At 37.0% G+C, this 23,887-nt stretch overlaps 1 protein-coding gene and 1 long non-coding RNA gene across 3 annotated transcripts in view; one reads left to right on the top strand and one right to left on the bottom strand.

Moving 5' to 3' along the window:
• Positions 1 to 9,566: 9,566 nt before the first annotated feature.
• The window catches only part of LOC126276711 (uncharacterized), a 172,761-nt gene continuing 158,440 nt past the window's right edge, over positions 9,567 to 23,887 (top strand). For both annotated transcript variants that reach the window (XR_007550608.1, XR_007550609.1), the window contains exon 1: positions 9,567 to 9,607. This is a non-coding gene — a long non-coding RNA (uncharacterized LOC126276711). The remainder of the gene's footprint in view (positions 9,608 to 23,887) is intronic.
• Positions 13,918 to 23,887, bottom strand: part of LOC126276695 (microsomal glutathione S-transferase 1-like) — a 46,827-nt gene continuing 36,857 nt past the window's right edge. Inside the window, exon 3 of the mRNA XM_049977297.1 lies at positions 13,918 to 14,784. Within this exon, the coding sequence (XP_049833254.1) occupies positions 14,541 to 14,784 (244 nt within the window). The 3' untranslated portion in view covers positions 13,918 to 14,540. The remainder of the gene's footprint in view (positions 14,785 to 23,887) is intronic.

Raw genomic sequence — 23,887 nt, 5'->3', positions numbered from 1 at the left:
TGTGAAATTCATTCCAAAAGAAAATGTGTTTTCTTATTAGCAATTCCCAATTTGGTAAAAATAATATATTTGTTAAATCAAAATTTGAATTTCAGTAGAGTTGCTCAGCTGAGAGTGGTTTATACACATTCACTCATCAAATTTTGGAAATGACACATTACAATAAGCACCAACTGGTATCAGTGACCTAACAAGACCATTTGACTGTGTAAATAAAAAAACAACAAAAAACAAAAAAATAAATAAATAAAAAAAGTTTTGTGGAAGTATTGTTTTAATTAAAAAATAACTCATCTCATACGTAATGAGAAGAATGCATAAACTTGTGCTATATACATCAAATGAATGTAATTGGCAGACATGTATTTTATTTTATTTTCTGGAATCATCAAACGGGGTGATTTTGGACGGTTTTGTCCTTATTTTTATTGTAACTTTCGTATATATCTTTAGATTAAATTGATTGTTATGGAAGTGGTAGGGTGTATGTGTAACGAATAAAATATACCAGAACCAGAAAGTGTATGTGTAGGTATATTTATCTGAGGCAGTTAAATAAAGTGTCCGAAGTCAGCCCATGATTTGGAGTGATTTCGGACACGTGCTTTTTTTTTAAAATCTCTGTCTGAAGTTACAGTATATAGAGAGCGAATTCAGACAGCTAATGCCTTTTTTAAAAAAAATTCTACATGCTTTTTGTATGATTTTGGTGACATATTACACATTTTAAGGGAGCCCTTTGTTACGAATAAGTTATATGGAATGAGATAATGAATTTTATATATTACACATAAGTTTTTATTTTGCAAGAATTTAAATGAACAGTCTCTTTGTTCACTTCTGCATGAGCTCATTTAATATTTTCGCTTAAGCAAATTGAAAGATCTTGTGACTGCCATTTAAGGAATAAATGCACCCATTCTTCTACTGGCAAGATATTACTAAATTTCTTCTCTTTTTGGCTAGATTTATCAAGGTAGCCTTTAACTAAATATCTAATATCCAATTTAGTGAAGGGAAATCCCCAATGTGCAGCCCTCAAGATACCTTGTTTCAACATTTCTTCTTCTTTATTTAGGACTGACTGTCCTCCCTGTGTTTTTTTTTTTTTTTTTTTTTTTTTTTTTTTTTGATGTGCTTCCTCACATGCTTTCCTGTATGATAATTTACCACTCTGAATATCACAAACAGCTTTATCTAAAAGTTCTGAGTCATCATTACACCATACTGTAGCACCTGTCCTGCTCTTATACGTTCTTGGCATTGTCCGAAATCACCCCACACAGTACACAGTTTTACAAAAACCGTTGTTATTTTATAACCTTGTACGAGAAACTCGACAAACTTGCACAGAAATTGTCTCAATGCTGTTAGCTACTGAGTGCATTGACTATTATGGTTACAATAACTTATCGCTCGGTGCAACAATAGAAAGTTTCCACTTTTTAACACTGAGACTGTTCGTCAGTTATTCACCTAGGGAAACAATTGACGCAAAATAAAAGTTGTGGAAAGTGATAAATGCAATTTTGCACTTAAAATAACTGGTGCATGGATGTTAAAATAAGTAACTATTTCCAGAATGAGATTTTCACTCTGCAACGGAGTGTGCGCTGATATGAAACTTCCTGGCAGATTAAAACTGTGTGCCCGATCGAGACTCGAACTCGGTACCTTTGCCTTACGCGGGCAAGTGATCTACCACCTGAGCTACCAAAGCACGACTCACGCCCGGTACTCACAGCATTACTTCTGCCAGTATCTCGTATCCTACCTTCCAAACTTTCTGGAAACATCCCCCAGGCTGTGGCTAAGCCATGTCTTCACTATATCCTTTCTTTCAGGAGTGCTAGTTCTGCAAGGTTCACAGAAGAGCTTCTGTAAAGCTTGGAAGGTAGGAGATGAGATACTGGCAGAAGTAAAGCTGTGAGTACCGGGCGTGAGTCATGCTTCGGTAGCTCAGGTGGTAGAGCACTTGCCTGCGAAAAGCAAAAGTACCGAGTTCGAGTCTCGGTCGGGCACCCAGTTTTAATCTGCCAGGAAGTTTCAAGTAACTATTTGTTTCTATGCAGTAGCAAAGAGCAAATAAGCCATACTGTCCGAATTCGCCCCGGTGTCCAAAATCACCCCGTTTGACGGAACTACATTATTACTGGAGTTTCAAACTTAGGTCTACTTTTTTCCTTGCACGTGAAAACGATCTTTCAAATGGACAAAATTAGTTCTTTTAATGAATGTCACATGTGTTGTAATTAGTCAGAAGAAACACATGACAACATTTTCATGTTTTATTTTGATAACATCCTATGGAGTTATATTTTGGGGTAACCCGTCTTCAAGGAAGTAATATTTATTTCATGAAAGCCTGCAGTAATAATAAAACACTTTGCTCAACTACAGTTTGAGGTTTGTGTGAATGTGGATATCAACAGCAATTTTTATGTTGTGGATTAAAAATTTTCACCAATCCAGGTATCAGCAATAATAAATACTTTGTGGTTAAATCTTAAATGACAGCGTTAGTATTAATATTTTCATATACTTTCATTGCAAGCAATAGGTAATAATAGCTAGTATCATTTAAGTCATATAGTATCAGGTCCAGCTTCCTTTCATTCCTCAGAAATAGACATGCATGTTGTTTTTGTTGTACAACAGAAAGTGTACATCTACGTAATTCCTGTTTCATTAATGTTAACAGAGGTCACTTAGGTAATCTCCAAAACCTGCCACAGAGCTACATGAAGTTGTTCTAAGGCATTCCATCCATTAGAATCTATTTATTTATTTATTTTGATCCAACTTCAACTGATTAGAAAAAAAGTTTTCTTTGTTCCAGTCTTCTGGATAAGTCAGAGCCTTACTTACTAGAGTTACATATTATTTCCTGGCACTATTATCAACACAACTTTTTCTAATTTTAATGTTACATATATGGACTATACATAAACCAATTTGCTATTGGAATACATAGATTAAGGAATTTACAGTCTGTGGCACAGTATTGAGATCTGAGATTCAAATACTCGTTTTTACAGTTTGTGACACAGTCTAATAGCTGAGATTCATCATATAAGTGTACTAAATCTAGAAACTCATCTATTGAATATATAGGATTGTTTTGGAGCCACAATTTTAATTTCTTTTTTACTTCTGTAATGGGCAATTTGGAGATATTAGGATGGAAACAATTGAGTAGTTTTATGCCTGCATAGTGAGGGCTTTTCTCATAAAGTGTTGTTATATGATAATGTTGTGGGGTACCCCTCTACCTCTACTATTCTGATCGTGTATTTCTTTATTAACTCTTTTGCTATGGTGAACTACTGTAGAAGTTAGGAGTGAATGTGCTGCTCAGTCGGTGGACTGCTGCAGCAGTCGAGTGCGGCCCGTGCTGCCCAGCTGGCAGCTTGCTGTAGCAGTTCCATCTCACGTCATACTTCTCTGCTTCATTACGCTCAACTTGTGTGGAAGTTTGACCTTGGCTCCATCTAACAGCTTTGTTAAACATCTGTAGTTAACACCAGAGTCACTACATGGCAGTTGCATTCTGTTTCAAAGTGTTGGTTTTGCTTATTTATTTAGTCCTTCAAATCTTATAAGTATAGAATATATACAAGGATATTGGACATGGTTAGGTATTTACAAGATAAAATACAGTTTGTATTGCAATCCTGTGGACTAGAAATTGAAGTAATTTAGCAAAGATTCATAAATACAACAAACATTACAGGAAACATACAAAGTAGAATACTAATAATGCATCTTTACTTTTGTTGTTTGGCTTTTATATATTCTGTCAGACTGTAAAAGCAACGATCAATTAAATATGCCTTTACTTCATCCTTAAAACTACAGAGTTTACCTATTGATTTAATATGTTTAGGTATTTTATTGAAAATTTTTATCCTAGTATGTAGTGTGCCTTTTTGGCACAATGATGTTCTCATCTGTTTCAAATGAAGGTCAGAATTTTGCCTTGTACTGTGTGCATGTATATCTTCACTTTTTAATAAGATATCTGGGTGTCTATCGATATATTGTTTGATGAAAACTGATGTTTCGTAGATAAAAATGCAAGGAAGAGGAAGAACTGACAGTTTTTTGAATATGGGTCTGCATGATTTCGTATTGTTTACCCCTTCAATAATTCTTAGTATTCTCTTTTGCATCCTGAAAAGATTAATATTTGTTATTGTATTGCCCCAGAAGATTATGCCATATTTAATTACAGAGTGCACATATGAGTAGTATACATTTAACAGGCTGGCTTTACAGCAACAAGTTTTTTAAGATCCATATCATGTAACAGGTTTTGCTTAGTTTTCTTTGCAAACATTCAATGTGTACCTCCCATTTTGTTTTGTTCTGGAGCCAGAGTCCCAGAAATTTAGTGCTGTCAACACTTTCAAGAACTCTGTCCCTAAGTTCTATCTATGTTTGGGTGGTGTCTTCCTTTTACATTATAGAAGTTCAGTGCTACTGTCTTTTCTTTGTTTATAATTAACTTGTTGTAGCTGAACCACTGTTCTACACTGTTCATTGTTTGGATAGTGGAGTCTTTTAGTTTTTCTTCTGTTTTACCACTAATAAGGAAGCTTGTATCGTCTGCGAATTGGAGGGTAGTTTGGCAATACTTGTTGTACATAAGATCATTGACATAGAGGAGAAACAGAATGGGTCCTAATACTGACCCTTGAGGGACTCCATATTTCACATTTTCATATCCTGAACAGTAGTTGCTGATTTTGTTATGGTCAGTATATTGCACTTCAACCACCTGTTTGCGACCACATAGGTATGTCTGGAGCCATTCATTGGATATAGCTCTAATTCCTAATTGGTCAAGCTTCTGCAGTAGGGCATTATGGTCAATGATGTCAAAAGCTTTAGATAAATCAAGACATATGCCTGTTACAAACTCACTTGCATCCAGCTTAGTATAGATTTCATTAAGAAATTCAAATATTGCACTTTCAGTTGAATAGCCTTTCCTGAAACCATACCGTGAAGGAGACAGAATTTTATTTTTATTTAGGAAATCAGACAATCTGTTATAAAAAACTTTTTCTAAAATTTTTGAAAATACAGTCAGTAGGGCTATTGGTCTATAATTTGAAACACATTCTGGATTTCTTTTTTTGAACAGTCATTTCAGTTTTGCTGTTTTTAAGCATGAAGGGAAGGTTCCTGATGCCAGTGAGCTGTTGCACAAATGTTTCAAGGGTTCAGCTAATGCAAGACAGCATTTTTTAATAATTGCATCTGGTATTCCATCAATTCCACATGAGTACCCTGTTTTCAAGGTTTTTATAACTGATAAAATTTCTTCAGTATTTGTGGGTGAAAGGAACAAAGATGTAGACACATTTCTCACACTATTGCATGACGGAGGTGACATTTTGTTGTGTTCTTCCAGTCCACTCACCAACTGTTCACTTATGTTTGCAAAATATTTGTTGAAGGTCCCTGCATTTTCTGTTGGCCAAGAAATAATTTGTCCTTCATAACATAAGTTCATATTTTTATATTGTTTAGTTTCACTTGTTGTTTGATTTTTTATAACTTTCCATATAGCTTTAGAATTGTTGTTTGAATTTTCAATGTATTTGTCATTTGCCATTGTTTTAGCTTTCCTTACAACATTTTTGAGAATCCTCTTGTAATTCTTCAGGTACAAATGAAATTCATGAGGCATGTTCTGTGTCTTTGCTATATCATGTAATCTTCTTTTCTCTGCACAAGAGATTCTAATACCTGTTGTAATCCATTTGTTCTTTTTGAAGTTAGGTTGACATTTTTGCTTTTTTAATGGAAATGCAGCTTCAAAGTATTTTCGCAAGTATACACTTCATACCAAGTTTCTTCACTTAGTCTCTGTACAAAAAGGTTTATTTGTTTGTTAGTGAATTTCCTTGCTTCTATTACACGTTTCTCTTTCTCAGTTATTTCACTTGGGGTGTGCAAAGCAATAAACTGTGCATAGTGATCACTGAAGCCAGTATTAAGATTTCTGGCACAAAAATTGTGATTTACATTTGTGTTTATTAATATCTGATCAATTGTTGAGCTAGTTGTTGGTGTAACTCTTGTAGGAGAGTCTATGGTGGCTTTTATGTTATATGTTTCCAGTAGGATCATCAAGCTTTGCTGGTCTTTTGAGATTTCCTGAAAATCAATATTAAAATCTCCACATATGATCACTGTTTTGTTGAAGTTTTTTATAGTATTTAAAGCTGCTTCTAGTCGATGACAGAAATCATTTAAGTTCCCATCAGGGCTCCTATATACACAGATGATTATTAATTTTAATGCAGAGAGTTCAACTGCGGATACTTCAAAAACTTTCTCTTCAGCTAACAGTTCAATGGGTTTTATGTTACAATAATCAATGCCACTTTTAAGAAATATACATGACCCTCCATGACTGGATGTAATTCTAGAAAATGACGATTAAAGATTGGAGTCTGCAAGTTTTGTGACTGACAATGCATCTTTAGGCAGCAAGTGTTCAGTTATACACATTACAGAAGCATTTTTTTAGCTCATCAGTACATAAAATTTCAACTTCACTTAATTTGTTTAGCAATGATTGGACATTTTGATGAATCAGCATGAAATTAAAGGATTTGTTAGGCTTTGGCATATTGTTAGACTTTGGCATATTTAATTGATCACTTACCTTTACCTTGTCAATAAAAAATCATTCCGGTGTCCTGGAAGTACTGATTTTCTTTTCCCGACTGCACCTATTCTTCTATTATCATCTGCAGCAGAATTTTCTTCTGTGTCTGGCTCCCCTGGCAGTTGTTCAGCTGCTGCTCCTACTGTTGATAATATTGCTGCTGGTGTTAGAGCTAGATCTGCAATTGGTAGAGCTGTTACTGCATTCATTGTTTTTGCTGTGCCTGAATATTGGAGGCCCCTAGTTCCTTCTTCTGTTGTTGATGTTGGTGAGTGAGGTCTTGCTGGCATTTTTTGCGTCGAATACTTGGGGGGCCAATCCAGGATGATTTTGCTTGTGAGTTTTTGATCCCTCTTGATGATAATTTCTTCAATTTTTCCGACGAGCAGTTTTTTCCCCATGGTGTTAACGTGCAATCCATGTTATGTGTGGAATCTGCGCCCAATATTGTTAACATTTATGAGTTCTACATTTCTGAAATGTTTGCAAGGTATTTTGAGTTGCTCTGCTCATTTCCCACCTTGTTTCTAATATGAAATTAGTTCCTAGTAGAAGTGATATGGCAGATATGCTATATACTGTGGGTGAAGCTCTTTCTCTCATACTGGGTAGTGACTTTGAAGATGAGAGGAAATCATTGTCTGAGTCTGACGATGAACATAAAACACCTATTGTACCTGTTTCTACATCAGGTACATGTGTTACTCCAGATTTGGCACTACGAGTGTAAAAGCTGGACAGAGTAGCGCCGTGTGAAGCTCGAAAAATGCACCGTTCAAGAGGCACAGCCGAATGGGACTGGCACTCGTCCACAGCACATGACGCAACAATCACGGCACTGGCATGAAAGGGTTAAGTGATTTGTTACTGTTTACTGCCATAATGATGATCTCACACACATACAGGTTATGAACAGTTAGTATTTTAAATTCTTTAAACAAATTTCTGAAGGACTTCCTGGCACATTTCTGCCCATAATTCTAAGTGCCTTCTTTTTTAGGATAAGCACACTTTTCATATTACCTTTACTGCTGGATCCACATACCTCTCTCCCATAGCTTAGATGGGATTCAAATAGTGCAAAATATATGTGCCTCAGAATCGTAATGTTACAAAAAGGTGTCAGTATTCTTAGGGCATATATGGTAGTAGATACCTTTTTGCAAATATAATTTACGTGATCAGACCAGTTTAATTCTGCATCAAGTGCCAGGTCAACAAAGTTGGTCGAGTGTTTTTTTTAATGCATTCATCACCCATTAAAATTTGGTTTTCATGAGCTTTTTGCCTCCCAAGATCAAATTCAATATAGAATGATTTATCTGTGTTTAATTTTAGTTTGTTTTCATTAAAATATTGCAGAATTATGCCTGATGCAGTATTGAATTCCACTTTGAGCTGCAAGTAGCTTGGATTGTGGCATATTAGTGTGGTATCATCTGCATATAAGATAGCTGTAGTGGGGTTTGTTATAGACTGAATATCATTAACATAAATAATAAAAAGAGGTGGTCCTAATATTGACCCCTGTTGAATACCAAACTCAATGTCATTGGTCTTTGATTTGTATGTTCCCTCTCTAGTGCTAATAGACACAAACTGCTTCCTATTTGTCAAGTAGGATCTAATCAGATTATGGGCTGTGCTTCGAATGCCATAGTTCCACAGTTTGTCCAGCAATATGGTCATATAAACACAGTCGAATGCTTTTTGTAAGTCTAGAAAGATGCCACATACATTTTCTTTATTATCTATTGCTCGAGTGACATCTTCGATTAAGTTGGATGCTGCTGTAATGGTGGATGACCCCTTGACAAAAACATACTGCCCCTTAGAAATCGCTTTTTTGCATACCAGGAAGTTCCAGATTATTATGTATATTACCTTCTCAAAGATTTTGGATATTATTGGAAGAACAGATATGGGTTGAAAGTTTTCTACTAGATTTCTGTTGCCTTTTTTAAAAATTGGCACAATTTGAGCAATTTCCAACTCATCTGGAAATAGACCATCTTCCATATGAAAGTTGATAATTGCTGGTAAAGGTGATGCAATTTTATGTATACATTTCTTAAGACAATCATATCCTGCTCCATGAGAAATCTTTAAGCTACTCACTATTTTAATTATTTCTTCTTCACTTGTTGGTGTCTAAAATTTACTTCCTGACACAGGTGTTCCTCTGAATTTGTATTTATGATTTTTAATCTGATTGTTTATGCTGGGGCCAGTGGAAGCAAAGTAATTATTAAATAGATCTGCTACCTTATTCTGATCAGTTTCTATTGTGCCACATATCAGAAATGATTTTCAGTTGTGTGCTTCCCAGATTTACCTATTTCTCTATTTACTAGTGACCATGATGTTTTGGAGATATTATTTGAGTTTTGAATGACACTAACAAAATGTTTCTGTTTTACAGAAATAGGTAGGTGTATATAGTATTTCTGATACTTTTTGAACTCTTCTCTTAATTTTTTATTACTCATGTCATTTAACATAGCATACTCATACCATCTTAGATTTTTCTCTAGCCTCAGTGAGTGAACTTGATATCCAGTTTCAGGTTACGGCATGTGACTGAATTCTCTTTTTTATTAATGGGCAAGCTCGGCCGAGAATGTAGTATAGTTCTCTTGAGAATTTGCCATAACTATAATGTGTCATTAGAATACTGTCCCAATCCACATTCCTTAGCATGTTATTCAAATGAGTTATATTTTGGGCTGTATTCATCCTAATATATCTATAGCAATTGTGTGCAGGAATCTTTTTTATGTTCACATTTAGTTCTACTGCATGGTGGTATGACACAGCACTTATAATAACAAAAAATGTATGATTGTATAGATGACTACCAGTGATTATGTTGTCTGTTACAGACTGGAATGTTTAAGTCTCCCTGGTTGCGACGTTTATCAGGTATCTTACATTATATTCAAGCAGAATATACTTGAATAGTCTAGTGTGTAACTTATGTGCTAATGCATTTATGCTGAAATATCCTATAATTACTAACTTACTCAGGTGTGATATAAAAACATTTTCTATCATGTCACAAAACTTTGCTAAGAAAACTTCGAAGTTTCCACCTGGTGGTCTATATAAACAAATAACAGAAATTTCATCGTTTGGTATCTTTATACATGCTGCACATAATTCAATTGTCCCTTCTAATGAATATTTACTTACATTTATAGAATTAAAATCAAATGTGCTTTTTACACACACTGACACACCCCAACACCTGATAAATGATCTGCAAAGCTTGTTAGCTAGTACCATGTTTAGAGGTCTAATTTGGCATCAGATAACCAATGTTCACTAAATGCAAGCACATAAGGCACAGTTTCATTTACAAACACGTCTAATTGTTCATATTTATTGCTCAAGCCCTATACATTCTGGTGGATTATTTTAATATTGTAAATACCTTGTTGTAGATTTCTCTGCTTTTCCAACTTAAATAAGGTCATATCTCTGTTTCTCTCGTGGGCTTCCTCCTCTTTCTGGTTTCCACTAAAAATCATTTAGATGGGATAAAGGCACTGGTTTTTGTCTGCTCTCTGAAGTTTTTTTAGTTGGCAGTGCTGGTTCTGCTAATATTGGAGTTGATTCTGCTGCTGTTGTGGATGGTTCTGCTGTTGCTAATGGTTCTGTTGCTTTTGCTGTTGATTTTCCTGTTGGTATTAGGGCTGGGTCTGCAGTTGATGGAGCTGTTACTGTATTTGTTGTGTTGCTGTAACTGTTCTTGATGTTTTTACTACTTTTGGTGGAGATACTGCTGGAGGAGTTGGTCCTGCTACCTTTGATTCTGCTGCCGCTGCTGGTACCATAAAGAAGACACGTTAAGTTGCAGACAGCCATGATTAAAAGACACTTACATTAAGCTTTGGGCCTTAGGCTTATCAGTAAAAGAGAGAAACACACTATTCACATAAACATGCAAGCACACCTCATCCACACATGATCGCTAACTCCAGCATCTCAGGCTGAGATGCTGGAGTTGGCACTCATGCATGCATGATGTGTGCTTGCATGTGTATGTAAATAGTGTGTGTCTCTCTTTTACTGATGAAGGCTGTGCCTGAAGGCTTTATTTAAGTGTCTTTTAATTATGCCTACCTGCAACTTGATGTTTCTTCTTTATGATAAGTAGCAATGTGTCATTTCCTACATTGTTGATATTCCTACCTGATGTTTCCATTGTTTGATTCACTTTATTCATATGGTATACAAGTGGCTCATGGAACATAAAATTAGCCAACTAAACTAAATTAAACTTCATAGCAGATAAAAGTAGACAAATATCTGACTGAATAATGTAGAAATGTTAACATCCTGCTGGATGTTTTGATGCATCCACTGTTATAGTAATGCATACTTCTGGCAAGGTCACTGGCTGGTGCCAGGGCACACCGGTAAACAACAGTAGCAGATTTAAGAACTGCCACAAACTATCTTGGTCTTGCTTGTCTCAGTTAACTGATGTGTACTGTGCACTCTCCAACAGACTTATGATTACGATGCGATGGTTGGCTATTTACTGGATATTGATTTGCACTCAGTTATTCCCAGCCTTCGCATTTAGTTTTCACATGGACATGTCTATTTTCCTAATGCAGTATGGTCTCTGTTTTTCATTTGATCACTTGTGGATCTACTATGACTACACCAAAGAGAGGGCTTGTGTGTGTGTGTGTGTGTGTGTGTGTGTGTGTGTGTGTGCGCCCATCCAAATCCACCTAAGCACCACAAGGCCATCATAAATCAGTCCAATGGAGAGCACATAATACACATCAGTTAGCTAAGACAAGTGTGTGTGTGTGTGTAGCCTGGGAGTGGTTCATATTAAAGTGCATGACAAAGTTTCAGTGTTTCCCAACACCAAAGCTTATTCAGAACTTTATTTGCAAGGAGGTATGCACCTATAACAGTCTTTGTTTCGTTTGGTACAAGCTGAATTAGGAGCTGTTATTTTCTTTGATCTATTTGTACTTAATTTGTTTCCAATAAAACCTGTGTTGTGCATGAACTAGACTTATAACAGTGGCAGTCAAAGTTGTTTGAACTACAACACACCCCATGCCAGAATAGGACTTAACAAGGCCACTTTGCTGAGTGTCACTATCAGCCATACTCATATTTTTAAGCTCTGTAAACAACAGCTCAGTCAGCAATATGAGATCATAAAGCATGACTGCAATCATGTACAGCAATCCTAGCTTTTCAGCTGTTTAATGAAGCTCGAGAGGAATGGGAAGTGTACAGAAAGCATACAGTACTTCAGTTCCAGGCAAGTGATATTTAGTACTCTGAAAGACAACAAGATCCTTTATTATCTGCAAACCTACAGCTTTATTATACTGCAAAAATTGGTCTCTCTGTCTGAACCATTAGTGCTGGTCGTATGGACAAATCATGAGTTGTGTTTGAGTAACTCAGTCGATAAAGCATTTTCCTGCAAAAATCAAAGGTCCCAGGTTCAAGTCCTAGTCTGGCACACAGTTTTAATCTGGCAAGAAGTTTCATGGCAGTGCATACTCTGCTGCAGAATGAAAATTCATTCTGAAATCACTGTTAACTCACTTATAAATGAACGTTTTGCAACAAAAATGTATATGGTAACTGCTCATTTAGAGTTCCTCCTATATTGCAAGGCAAGATCAATGGTCAGGTATCATGGATCACAGACATGCAGGGTTTGAAGAGAAAATAAAAGTTTTCGTGACACAGTGATCAAATTAGCACCAACCAGTGACGTACATGCTCAAGTGTTAAACAGTTAGATCCTTCTCTAGCTGAAGCACTATGTGTTGCCAGAGTTTTCAAGATTTCACAAGCAGCTTGTGCTGTCTTTTCTACAGGATATCATATATCAGAGCTATCATCTTGACTGCCAAATGCTCCATGATTTAGTCTCTCTAATAGTGAAACTGCTAAAATAACAGCCATCGGAAGTCAAGTGTGACCATGCAAATAAATGACATCACAGATTCCAGGTTAGTACTATTCCATCTCATACTCTCAGTGATGTTTCACAGTATTCCAGTTCCATTTGTTTTTGATACAGAGGCCTCAACTTCAATTATTAATCAAATCATGTATCTCCTATTGGGGTCTACAGCCTCAAATCAGTAACAGAAAAGCTGTGGACTTGTACTGATCATCAAATTAATTATGAGCAAGTAACCAGAAAACTTCCTCCCTTTGCAGTAGCAAAACTCTCAATGAAAAATATTTTTTCCTTGATGCATGTGCAACCTTTGGGTTTCGTATCCAACAATCAATTCAGTTAATTCATAATGGAGTCCCATGGGCAGAGATGGATTCTTTGTGTCTCCAGTATATTCTCTTGTTTTCTTCTGGCCTGGGAAAGGCTTCTAATTATTTCAGCCACATTACATTAAAAAAGCCAGAAACACCAAAATTTTTCAAAAGCCACCTGAAACTTATAGCCTTGTGGGATGATGCAAAAATAAAACTGGATCACTTAGAGGGATTGCAACTACTACTCTAGATTCCTTATAGCAGATGGGAATCAGCTTTATGCATTGTTTGCAATTCTAGTGGTGCACTGTGCGTTCTGGGACTTCAGATATTAGGTAACAATTTAGTTGACTGTTGACTCATATCCCCTTCTGCATCCTGGTGAATTACTTTCTAAACTTAGTATTTCTCTAAGATAAATCTTTCAGAACCTTATTTCCAACTTCCATTTGATGAATCTTCTGAGGCCATTTTTTTAATTATACAGCCTCTATCAATATACCAGATTACCCGTTAAGTGTAACATGTCAAAATGCTGTGTCTTTCAGCCTTCAATTAAGTATAGGATATACACTTAGGTGGAAGTTCCTTACACTGTCAGAGAATATGACAGTTATTTCCCATATCCCAATGCCAAAGAATGTAAAGGTTCTGCAGGTTTCTATGGGCAAAGATAACCATTATCCCCAATTTATACCCCAAACTGCAATAATGGCCCATTCGTTGGATCAACTATGGAGAAAAGAAATCTATGATCACCAAGCATTTCTGAAGCTGAAGCAATGCATCCAAGCTGATCCATTCCTTACCTTGTATGAGCCTCATTTATCATGTGTGTTGGCCGTGGTCACTTCACTAGCATGGACTAGGACTTACAACATCCACTTTTTTATTGTCATATATACATCAGATTTTTTTGTATAAAGTAGCATTGGAGCAGTTCCAACAGTAAATGTTATAGGAAAAAGCCAAGTTTTATTGCACCAACAGAACTTTTTGTTAATGAACACTTGTAAGGAATTCAGCATATAAAATTAACTTGTGATAGCTAGCATAGCCCCAGTGATGTGTTTCCTGTCAAATTCCACACCCAAATTTATACATATTTCATATTCTATCGAGCCATTAAGGAGGAGAATGTTTACAAATATGCTATGAGTCATTTGAATACAGTAATGAAGTGAGTCCATTGTTAAAGTCATTCCCTAACAACAAATCTTTTGGAACTTTATTGTCAACTATACTTACAAAGCTTAAATGTGCGTACAAAAGAATGAATTTATTAATGAAACTTAAAGTAGCTTAGTTTTGTAATCATTACAAATCTTAAAAATATATATTGCATTTCCAAAACATGATTCATATTTGTTTACTTATAATGCCTGTAAAAAAGTAGAAAAACTGCTAAATCTATTGACAGATTGTAATAATCCAAATTACAGCAAAATATATTCAAATGTGAAACACTAAGTAAATAAATAAGTAAACATTGTTAATTTGGAATAATAGTACACGTTTTTCATGTAACACAAAGATGCTGGAAGTATGAGCTAATGATTGTGTTTCTTTAATCAAACAATCTGTCTTAATAGAAAAACTTTAAAACCTTAAATCCCATAAAGACACAAATCGATAGTGCTCCAAAATGGCAAAGTGCTCTTGCTGGCTGTGGAACTGGATACACTGCATACACAATAGTGTGTGCAAGCCGGAAAGCAAAGTATCCACGGTACAGATTTAGTGCCAATTCTCGATCTGGATTAGTCAGTGTATACAAACCACCAATCAACATGAAAACAGGGATGTTTTCTAGATCATGGTGATGGGCCCTGAAACAAGATGAAGATTTTAATTAAAAATTCATTGAATTTCAGCCTTGAGAATTGTGGACAGAATGTATTAATACAAAATATGTGAACCCAAAATCTGATTCATTTTTTCATTCACTGTTTATCTAAAATAATCATAATATCTGCATCTCTTAGGATCTGCTTTCATTGTGATAAACTACAGTGAAAGTAACAGACAAAACTGATAAGTAAAATTTGTTCCTTGATGCTGTACATATCATTGTTTCATTACTGTATTTCTACTGAAAATGCTTCACTGCAGTCTATTATATAAGATTACTAGCAACCTGCCCTGGCTTCAAATGGGTAGCACTAAGTATCTACAGCCAGACAATTTGTCTGAAGCATTGGTAATAAATTATGTTTATAAACCCTCCTTTTCTATTGGGCTGTCTGTTGGTGAAAACTGTACCCTCCCCTCTACAGTAGTTCATGACATTAGCCTTCACACACAGACAGAAAAACACACAGTGGGAGCTTTAATTTTTAGTATGTACTGACTTGTGTGAAAGATACATACATGATGTTCAGTAGGAATGGCCAGTATTCAGGGATATGACAGGAACAATTATTCAAACAAAAATGTCTAGTAAACATGAGTGCTAAAATGAATACCTTGTGAGCTATGAGCACTTTATCTTCGATACTGTAAACAAATCTCTTCTATTGCAAGCTTTTGCTATCCATATTTTGAGAAGTGGTAGTAAGAACTAAAAGAAGAAACAAAAAGCCCAGTAATTATGGATTCTAAAGGGCATATCTTATGAACTATGAGCACTTGTTCATCTTTATTACTATGAAATACACTTCTGTTACTGAACAAGTGTTCATAACTTGTAAGTTGTGCATTTTATGGGCCATGTTTATCACACAATTCTGTCTTATTTTGGTCTACACTACCTCCTCTCTAAATATGGAAAACAAAGTGCTTGTGGTAGAAGAGATTCGTTACACACTACTGACGATGAAATGCTCATGGTATGGATTTTAGAGCACATGTTTACTAGACTTTTTTGCTTCAGATTATCATTCCTGCCATATCCCTGAATACTGATCATTCTATTTGAGACATATATACATTCAAGTCAAGCTTCAGTGCTCTCTTGTGTTGTGACAGCTGTTTACTTTACTACTTTTCCCACCAGATACCACCTCCTATGCAGTTGACCAGCTCGAAGCTCCAATCATTGCCATGAGATGTCAATCTAAATGGCAATTAAATACAGAATGACTAACAATACATGTATCACACATCAAGCGAAACACCCAGAAGTGGAGGAGGAATCAAAATGAAACTTCACAGTTTGAGAAAGTATGTGATGTTATTTCAGTAATTACAAAACTGAGTCAAATTTATGAAGAATTTGTCAGTATGAGCCCACTTATCCGTATAATGTTGCACCCTTTCTGGTCTGGATGTATGCACTGATTCAGTTGGGAAGAATGTAATAAAGCTGCTGTATTCTCTATAGGGGCATGCTGGTGCATAACTGCTGTAACTGATCTGTTGCAGCCTGGGTATTGAGGCTGGTATGAAGTTGATCTCTGTGCTGCTTTCACACATGTTCAGTTGGTGACAGATCTGGGGAATCTTGCTGGGTACAGGAGTACCTCAGCATCATGCAGGCAGTTTATACAGGCACAAGCCATGTGTGGACAAACATTATCCTGTTGAAAATAGCACCACCATATTGTCACATGAGACGTAACATATGAGGGTGCAGGAGGTCTGTGATGTACCATTTTGCCACCAGTGTTCCCTGAGTCTCTACCACCTGCGACTGAAGTGATACCTTATGGGTCCCCATGTCATGACACCAAGAGTAATACTGCCGTGCCTCTCAAAAACATTGGAAGAGTGGGGCCCTTCCCCAGGTCGCCACCATACTTGCTGACAGTGACCATCTGGGATAGTGCAGAACTACAATTCATAATATGCCCATGCTTCCTAGTCATGGAACTGCTCCAAATACAGCTCTTTGTGTTGTGATATTAATGGCAGTCTACACGTGGGATGGCAGTTCTATTGTCTGATTGCTGTTAGCCTCGGACCAGTGGTTTTCAATGGTGCAGAATGTAGCAGTGAGTTCATTACTTGTCTTCAGATGGAAAGTGCAGATGTTAAGGGTTTCTGATGTACCTGGTGTGTACTATGGTGCTCATCCCTTGTGGTGGTTAGCTGTGGTTGGTTGGAATCGTGATGATGTGTTTGCCTACCCTGACATTCTCATGCATCCAACATTGGGCCAATGGAGACCCACAATGGGGCTGCTTTCAAACTGCCAAATACTCATAATGCTCTCTCAGATGAATATGTGGCATCTACATGTCCTTCACAGTGATAATTGAACTACAGATGCTGTTCATGCCTCTTATAGACTCTATCAGGCCTGGTAATGACACTAAACACAAACAACACTAATCCACTTTGGTGGCTGTTCTACCTGTCACAGAAAATTGCAGCTCCAGTCATTTACCAATTCGCCATTGATGTGTACATGTATGAAGTTACATTGACATCAATCTTTTCTTTTGGGTGCTTCACTTTTTTTATCAGGCAGTGTGTATACACAAACCTTCCTTGTGACTTATTCTAGGTATTAGTGAAAACTGAATCAAAATCCCTACAGTAGCTCCTGAGACTGTCCTTCACATGCAGACAGATTATTTATAATACATATAGATACAAAACAAAATTAAATCATCTAACAGTAATGAAAAACTTATTACTGTAGTACAAAATTTATGAGAAAATAGTAATTAAACAAGAAGGATTGAGTAATTTATTGATTGGCTGACATGAATAATTTGCTTCTTCATTGACCCTTTTATGTGCTCATTGTAAAGAAACCTGCAATGGCTACTTATGCTTATTAATGTGTGTTCTGTACGAATTATTAACAGGTAAAAGCAATGTGCCGGACCTGTACTTAACCTCTTGCGAAGACTCTCCTCTGGTAGAATGTTGATTGCTAAAGACACGAATATGATATTGCATAGTTTTAAGTTATCTAGAAGATTCCAGGAAGCTCAGTACCACAAAATCTTAAGACCTGACTAAATTATTTTTGATATTAAACCTTACTTCAAACATCTTTATGCTGAATGTAAAAAAAAAGAAATACTCAATAAAATCCACAAACTGTGTATTAGTAGCCATTAGTAGCTAAAAGCACATTCATAGATTTCATGTGTCAACCAGTGGAGTATGTTCTGTTATTAGCAGTCAGTGGCTAACAAAGAGGTAAAAATGGCAACTTATTGCAAAAATTGTAAGTAACACTTAATTTACATTAATTTATAGCTGTGCACTATGTCAACTGTCCCCCTCAGGAGACACGACCTTAATGAAACACTGTCCTTGTAGGTGAGGGGGTTTGCGTGACCCAATGAAGTGGAGGGCTATACTGGTGGTAGTCTAACTACTGGCAGGGCCTTCCAAGCTGGAAAGGTCTCCATAGAGGATCCAGATGAAGTGTGTCTCACAACATCCCGTCTAGTGCCCTGTCCTGTCCTATCCTATCCTATCTTATCCCATATTATACTCCCCCTTCCTTTCCTTTTCCTCTAGGTGATTGTGTGGCAGCAGGCACAGTCCCCTAATGTGGACAAAAACATATATCATAGAAACTAAAAGGAGAAGGAGAACTTTGTCAACTGCAAAAATTGATGTGTCTTTGACTGCAAGATTGATGGATTCCAGCTGCAGTTAATCATGTTCTAAAAATACACTGGAGTAACAGTGCATGTTGAAATGAAACAGTCACACTGGCTCATTTGTAGCCAAAGAAAATGACAGGCTTTGATATCTACAACTTACCCCCATGAACCATGGACCTTGCCGTTGGTGGGGAGGCTTGTGTGCCTCAGCGATACAGAAAGCCTTACCGTAGGTGCAACCACAACGGAGGGGTATCTATTGAGAGGCCAGACAAATGTGTGGCTCCTGAAGAGGGGCAGCAGCCTTTTCAGTAGTTGCAGGGGCAACAGTCTGGATGATTCACTGACCTGGCCTTGTAACACTAACCAAAACGGCCTTGCTGTGCTGGTACTGCGAATGGCTGAAAGCAAGGGGAAACAGTGGCCATAATTTTTCCCGAGGGCATCCAGCTTTACTGTATGGTTAAATGATGATGGCGTCCTCTTGGGTAAAACATTCTGGAGGTAAAATAGTCCCCCATTCGGATCTCCGGAAGGGGACTACTCGAGAGGATGTCGTTATCAGGAGGAAGAAAACTGGCGTTCTATGCATCGGAGCGTGGAATGTCAGATCCCTTAATCAGGCAGGTAAGTTAGAAAATTTAAAAAGAGAAATGGATAGGTTAAAGTTAGATATAGTGGGAATTAGTGAAGTTCGGTGGCAGGAGGAACAAGACTTCTGGTCAGGGGACTACAGGGTTATAAACACAAAATCAAATACGGGTAATGCAGGAGTAGGTTTAATAATGAATAGGAAAATAGGAATGCGGGTGAGCTACTACAAACAGCATAGTGAATGCATTTTTGTGGCCAAGATAGATACGAAGCCCACACCTACCCCAGTAGTACAAGTTTATATGCCATCTAGCTCTGCAGATATCGAAGAAATTGAAGAAATGTATGATGAAATAAAAGAAATTATTCAGATAGTGAAGGGAGATGAAAATTTAATAGTCATGTGTTACTGGAATTTGTCAGTAGGAAAAGGGAGAGAAGGAAACGTAGTAGGTAAATATGGATTGAGGGTAAGAAATGAAAGAGGAAGCTGCCTGGTAGAATTTTGCACAGAGCACAACTTAATCATAGCTAACACTTGGTTCAAGAATCATAAAAGAAGGCTGTATACATGGAAGAAGCCTGGAGATACTGACAGGTTGCAGATAGATTACATAATAGTAAGACAGAGATTTCAGAACCAGGTTTTAAATTGTAAGACATTTCCAGGGGCAGATGTGGACTCTGACCACAATCTATTGCTTATAAACTCTAGATTAAAACTGAAAAAACTGCAAAAAGGTGGGAATTTAAGGAGATGGGACCTGGATAAACTGACTAAACCAGAGGCTGTACAGAGTTTCAGGGAGAGCATAAGGGAACAATTGACAAGAATGGGGGAAAGAAATACAGTAGAAGAAGAATGGGTAGCTTTGAGGGATGAAGTGGTGAAGGCAGCAGAGGATCAAGTAGGTAAAAAGATGAGGGCTAGTAGAAATCCTTGGGTAACAGAAGAAATATTGAATTTAATTGATGAAAGGAGAAAATATAAAAATGCAGTAAATGAAGCAGGCGAAAAGGAATACAAACGTCTCAAAAATGAGGTCGACAAGAAGTGCAAAATGGCTAAGCAGGGATGGCTAGAGGGCAAATGTAAGGATGTAGAGGCATATCTCACTAGGGGTAAGATAGATACTGCCTATAGGAAAATTAAAGAGACCTGTGGAGAAAAGAGAGGCACTTGTATGAATATCAAGAGCTCAGATGGGAACCCAGTTCTAAGCAAAGAAGGGAAAGCAGAAAGGAGGAAGGAGTATATATAGGGTCTATACAAGGGCGATGTTCTTGAGGACAATATTATGGAAATGGAAGAGGATGTAGATTAAGATGAAGTGGGAGATATGATACTGAGTGAAGAGTTTGACAGAGCACTGAAAGACCTGAGTCGCAACAAAGCTCCAGGAGTAGACAACATTCCATTAGAACTACTGACAGCCTTGGGAGAGCCAGTACTGACAAAACTCTACCATCTGGCGAGCAAGATGTATGAGACAGGCGAAATACCCTCAGACTTCAAGAAGAATATATTAATTCCAATCCCAAAGAAAGCAGGTGTTGACAGATGTGAAAATTACTGAACTATCAGTTTAATAAGTCACGGCTGCAAAATACTAACATGAATTCTTTACAGATGAATGGAAAAACTAGTAGAAGCCAACCTTGGGGAAGATCAGTTTGGATTCCATAGCAATATTGGAACACGTGAGGCAATACTGACTCTACGACTTATCTTAGAAGCTAGATTAAGGAAAAGCAAACCTACATTCCTAGCATTTGTAGACTTAGAGAAAGCTTTTGACAATGTTGACTGGAATACTCTCTTTCAAATTCTGAAGGTGGCAGGGGTAAAATACAGGGAGTGAAAAGTTATTTACAATTTGTACAGAAAGCAGATGGCAGCTATAAGAATCGAGGGACATTAAAGGGAAGCAGTGTTTGGGAAGGGAGTGAGACTGGGTTGTAGCCTCTCCCCGATGTTGTTCAATCTGTATATTGAGCAAGCAGTAAAGGAAACAAAAGAAAAATTCGGAATAGGTATTAAAATCCCTGGAGAAGAAATAAAAACTTTAAGGCTCGCCGATGACATTGTAATTCTGTCAGAGACAGCAAAGGACTTGGAGGAGCAGTTGAATGGAATGGATAGTGTCTTGAAAGGTGGATGTAAGATGAACATCAACAAAAGCAAAACAAGGATAATGGAATGTAGTCGAATAGAGTCGGGTGATGCTGAGGGAATTAGATTAGGAAATGAGACACTTAAAGTAGTAAAGGAGTTTTGCTATTTGGGGAACAAAATAACTGATGATGGTTGAAGTAGAGAGGATATAAATTGTAGACTTGCAATGGCAAGGAAAGCGTTTCTGAAGAAGAGAAATTTGTTAACATCGAGTATAGGTTTAAGTGTCAGGAAGTTGTTTGTGAAAGTATTTGTATGGAGTGTAGCCATGCATGGAAGTGAAACATGGACGATAAGTAGTTTAGACAAGAAGAGAATAGAAGCTTTCGAAATGTGGTGCTACAGAAGAATGATGAAGATTAGATGGGTGGATCACATAACTAATGAGGAAGTACTGAATAGGATTGGGGAGAAGAGAAGTTTGTGGCACAATTTAACTAGAAGAAGGGATCGGTTGGTAGGACATGTTCTGAGGCAGCAAGGGATCACCAGTTTAGTATTGGAGGGCAGTGTGGAGGGTAAAAATCGTAGAGGGAGACCAAGAGATGAATACATTTAGCAGATTCAGAAGGATGTAGGTTGCAGTAGGTACTGGGAGATGAAGAAGCTTGCACAGGATAGAGTAGCATGGAGAGCTGTATCAAACCAGTCTCAGGACTGAAGACCACAACTACGATATCTACAATTACATCTACACTCTAAAAACAACTGTGAAGTGCATGACAGAGGGTAATTTCCACTGTACTGCAAATGATTCTGGGATACTGCAAATTATCTACAATTGAAGATTGCTTACAAAATACTAATACTGTGCATATTGAAGTACTGATCATGTGTATGCAGTCTGTATGTGTGTGTGTGTGTGTGTGTGTGTGTGTGTGTGGAGGGGGGGGGATCACGAGTGGCACATGACATGGAAAAATAGATTGGGAGGGATAGACAGAATGGAAGAAGAGGAGGGGGATATTAGAGATGAAAGTGTGAGTGTAGATTAATGGTGTAAAGTGGGAGGCATGGGAAAAGGATGTAGCTGGGTGTGGGACAGTGGCTAGTAGGCTATGTTGTAAGAAATATTCTCATTTGTCTAACTCACAATTTAGTTTGGGGCCCACACCCCTCAGCAATATTCTAGGAAGTGTCACACAAGTATTTCATAAACAATATCGTTTTGGATATCTATTTCCCATTTGTATGGATTCGAAGTACATTGGTGTTGGAAGAGAGAATCCTGTTGACCAGTTTGGTGAACTGAGTGCCCAAATCTTTGCTGATACATGGCACAGAATGCTTAACAGCAGGCTAGGGTTTTTCACATTATAGATACGTTTTGCCAATGGTAGGGCTGGAGTATTTGGTACTGGTACTAGAAGGTGTTTATGACAACATATGCAATGGGGTCAGTCACTTTTGTTATATCTACATGCAGCTAATACAACATATGTCTCACAAAAAATGTAGCAATGGTTTTTATTTAAATATTCTGGGCTCTTGTGCCACGATGGGATGAACTTCTTGTTGTTAGTTTTGAACAAGAAATTCATCTGACCATAGCAAAATAGCTTGGTATATTTTAATAAGTGTGACATTTACAGCCATGAAAGTTTACATTCTGACAATGGTTTTTGGGAAAACCAAAAGGCTGCAGGGATGTCTTGAATTTTTATATCCAGTGAATGTTGTAAAAAAATTGAAATTATTTTCAAAGATTTTAAATATTAGTTTTGTCTAGCATTTAATTGTAGCTTGTATTCTGAAACAGTTGAATAATACAAGTTACGCCAATATGAATATGGGTTGTCATGCTTATTACACCGTACCTTAGTATGTGTTACACTCTACCCCGCACTGGGAAACATTGTAACAATTTACATTCATACTTAACATGCTCAGTAACTACACCAATTTCAAAGCGTCACTCAGTCTTTGAGCTTTAAATGATTGTTAAGGGATACTTAAAAAAATACATAAAAGAAAAATGTCTTCACAAATACTTTTGTCAAAATTTATGAAAATAACTTTTTTGTTACACAGTGCCCCATCTTCCCCTATATATCATGTTCCACAAATCGTGTCATGCAGGAGGGAATACTTGGATGTGGAATGAATCAAATTACACATTAATATGCAGAAGCAGCAACTGTAGACTACTCCCATAATGTAAGATAACAACAAATTTTGACTAGGTTTACTCTACTTATACATATGCTTATGGGAATGACTTCTAAATTATTTTATATAGGTTTATCACATTAAGAAAAAAGCAACTGTTCTGATAAAAGCTATGCTCCTCTAATGTGACCTAGTACTCAAATGCTGATTTTATCCAATAAAAACTATGCATGCCAAAGACTCATTTGGTATCTTTTGGGCAGGTAGTGAGCCCAACCTTAATGAACGGGATCAAAACGTCATTGAAAACGCAGGAGCTCAATTTGAGAGGGACAGAATAAAAGTAATCATAGAAAAATACATTATGTATTCCTGACATTGTATCAGTGTGGGGGCAACCTGCAGTAGGGTGGACTCTGAAGAAGCATTCAAATGCAAGATGGCTAGTAAGGCTTGGATAAGCAGTTTCAGCAAGGCTACGTTGCCATCTTTGGATCTTGTGCTTGATGATGTACTGTTGTAAAACATTAAGATCCAAAGAGG

This window comes from Schistocerca gregaria, chromosome 1 (assembly GCF_023897955.1).
Source record: "Schistocerca gregaria isolate iqSchGreg1 chromosome 1, iqSchGreg1.2, whole genome shotgun sequence".
Taxonomy (NCBI): Eukaryota; Metazoa; Arthropoda; class Insecta; order Orthoptera; family Acrididae; genus Schistocerca; species Schistocerca gregaria.
Note: the sequence above shows the minus strand (reverse complement) of the source record. Positions and strands in the feature narration are given on the sequence as shown.